The sequence below is a fragment of the Arachis ipaensis genome, chromosome B1, assembly GCF_059453495.1.
Source record: "Arachis ipaensis isolate K30076 ecotype BB chromosome B1, ASM5945349v1, whole genome shotgun sequence".
Classification (NCBI taxonomy): Eukaryota; Viridiplantae; Streptophyta; class Magnoliopsida; order Fabales; family Fabaceae; genus Arachis; species Arachis ipaensis.
Window position 1 is genome coordinate 104458713 of NC_142436.1, and position 1760 is coordinate 104460472.

The window sequence follows — 1760 nt, forward strand, 5'->3', positions numbered from 1 at the left end:
GACCAAGATAAGTTCAAGGAGAAAGAGGAACCTCAAGCTTCAAAGAAGGGAAAACAAGCTATTGAGGAACAATCACAAGAACAGAGGAAGGAGGAGAAGCCATACACTCCTTCCATTCCATATCCTCAAAGGTTCAACAGAGAACTTAAAGACCAATAGTTCCCCAAGTTTCTAGAAGTTTTTAAGAAGCTGAAGATCAACATTCCACTTGCTGAAGCTCTAGAACAAATGCTTCTATATGCAAAATTCCTCAAAGAGCTCATCAACAAGAAAAGGAGCTGGAATGAGAAGGAGACAGTAATCTTGACCCAAGAATACAGTGCTGTCATCCAAAGAGGTCTTCTACCAAAGCTCAAAGATCCAGAAAGCTTCATCCTATCTTGCACTATAGGCAATAGAACATTGAACAAAGCCCTCTGTAATCTAGGAGCCAGCATCAACTTGATGCCTCTATCATTAATGAAGCAGCTTGCAATAGAGGAACTCAAGCCAACTAGAATGTCACTTCAAATGGCTGATAGATCGCTCAAAATACCTAATGGAGTTGTGGAGAATTTGTTAGTGAAAGTAGGAGAATTCATATTTCCTGCTGACTTTGTCATTTTGGACATGGAGGAAGAAGGACACAACTCAATCAACTTGGGGAGGCCCTTTCTAGCCACAGCAAGGGCTATAATTGATGTAGATAAAGGAAAAATGACACTCAGATGAGAAGATGATCATCAATATCTTTAAAGCCATGAAATACCCCCCTGAGGAAGAAAAGCATATGAGAGTGGAAATGGTGGAAGAAGTAGAGAGGGGGTTACTTGAAGCCAACAACCAAGAGGAACAAGAAATGGAAATAGAAGTGGAATAAGATTTCATAGAAGAGAAAGTGGTAGAAATCTCCTCTGAAGGCAAGACAGAGGAGAAGCCAAAACAAGAGTTAAAGCCTCTCCCCCCTCATCTCAAGTATGTATTTCTTGGAGAAGCTGAGGCCCTGCCAGTGATCATAAACTCTTCTTTGAACATAAAAGAAGAAACAAAGCTGATTGAAGTGTTGAAAGCTCACAAAACAGCCTTGGGTTGGACGATTGATGATATTAAGGGCATAAGCCCTGCCATCTGTATGCATAAAATTCTATTGGAGGAAGATTCAAGGCCTGTAGTTCAACCCCAAAGAAGACTTAACCCAACCATGAAGGAGGTGGTTCAAAAAGAGGTGATGAAGCTTTGGAATGCTGGAGTCATATACCCAATCTCTGACAGCTCTTGGGTGAGCCCAGTACAGGTTGTGCCAAAGAAGGGAGGAATGACAGTCATTTCCAATGAGAAGAACGAGTTAATCCCCACAAGGACAGTAACTGGGTGGAGGATTTGCATAGATTATAGAAGACTGAATAATGCTACAAGAAAATATCATTTTCCTCTTCCATTCATCGACCAGATGTTGGAAAGATTGGCTGACCATGCATATTATTACTTCCTGGACGGGTACTCTGGGTACAATCAAATAGTAGTGGATCCCAAGGATCAAGAAAAGACTTCCTTCACCTGTCTATTTGGAGTCTTTGCTTACAGAAGGATGCCCTTTGGGCTGTGCAATGCCCCTGCAACTTTTCAAAGGTGTATGCTTTCTATATTTTCTGAAATGGTGGAAAATTTTTTAGAAGTCTTCATGATGATTTTTCTGTCTTTGGCAATTCATTTAACACCTGCTTGCATCATTTAACTCTTGTTTTGAAAAGATTCCAAGAAACTAATCTAGTATTGAATTG

The 1760-nt window shown here is 40.5% G+C and overlaps 1 protein-coding gene across 1 annotated transcript; it reads left to right on the plus strand.

Annotated features, from left to right (window-relative positions):
* The first annotated feature begins 228 nt into the window (after positions 1–228).
* LOC148577744 (uncharacterized) lies at positions 229–711 on the plus strand. The gene has a single exon (XM_088502908.1). The coding sequence runs from the start codon at positions 229–231 to the stop codon at positions 709–711; it is 483 nt and encodes a 160-aa protein (XP_088359034.1).
* Positions 712–1760: the final 1049 nt, after the last annotated feature.

Excerpts from the sequence above, each read along its gene's own strand:
- LOC148577744 (XM_088502908.1), top strand. The coding sequence starts at position 229 with ATGCTTCTATATGCAAAATTCCTCAAAGAGCTCATCAACAAGAAAAGG.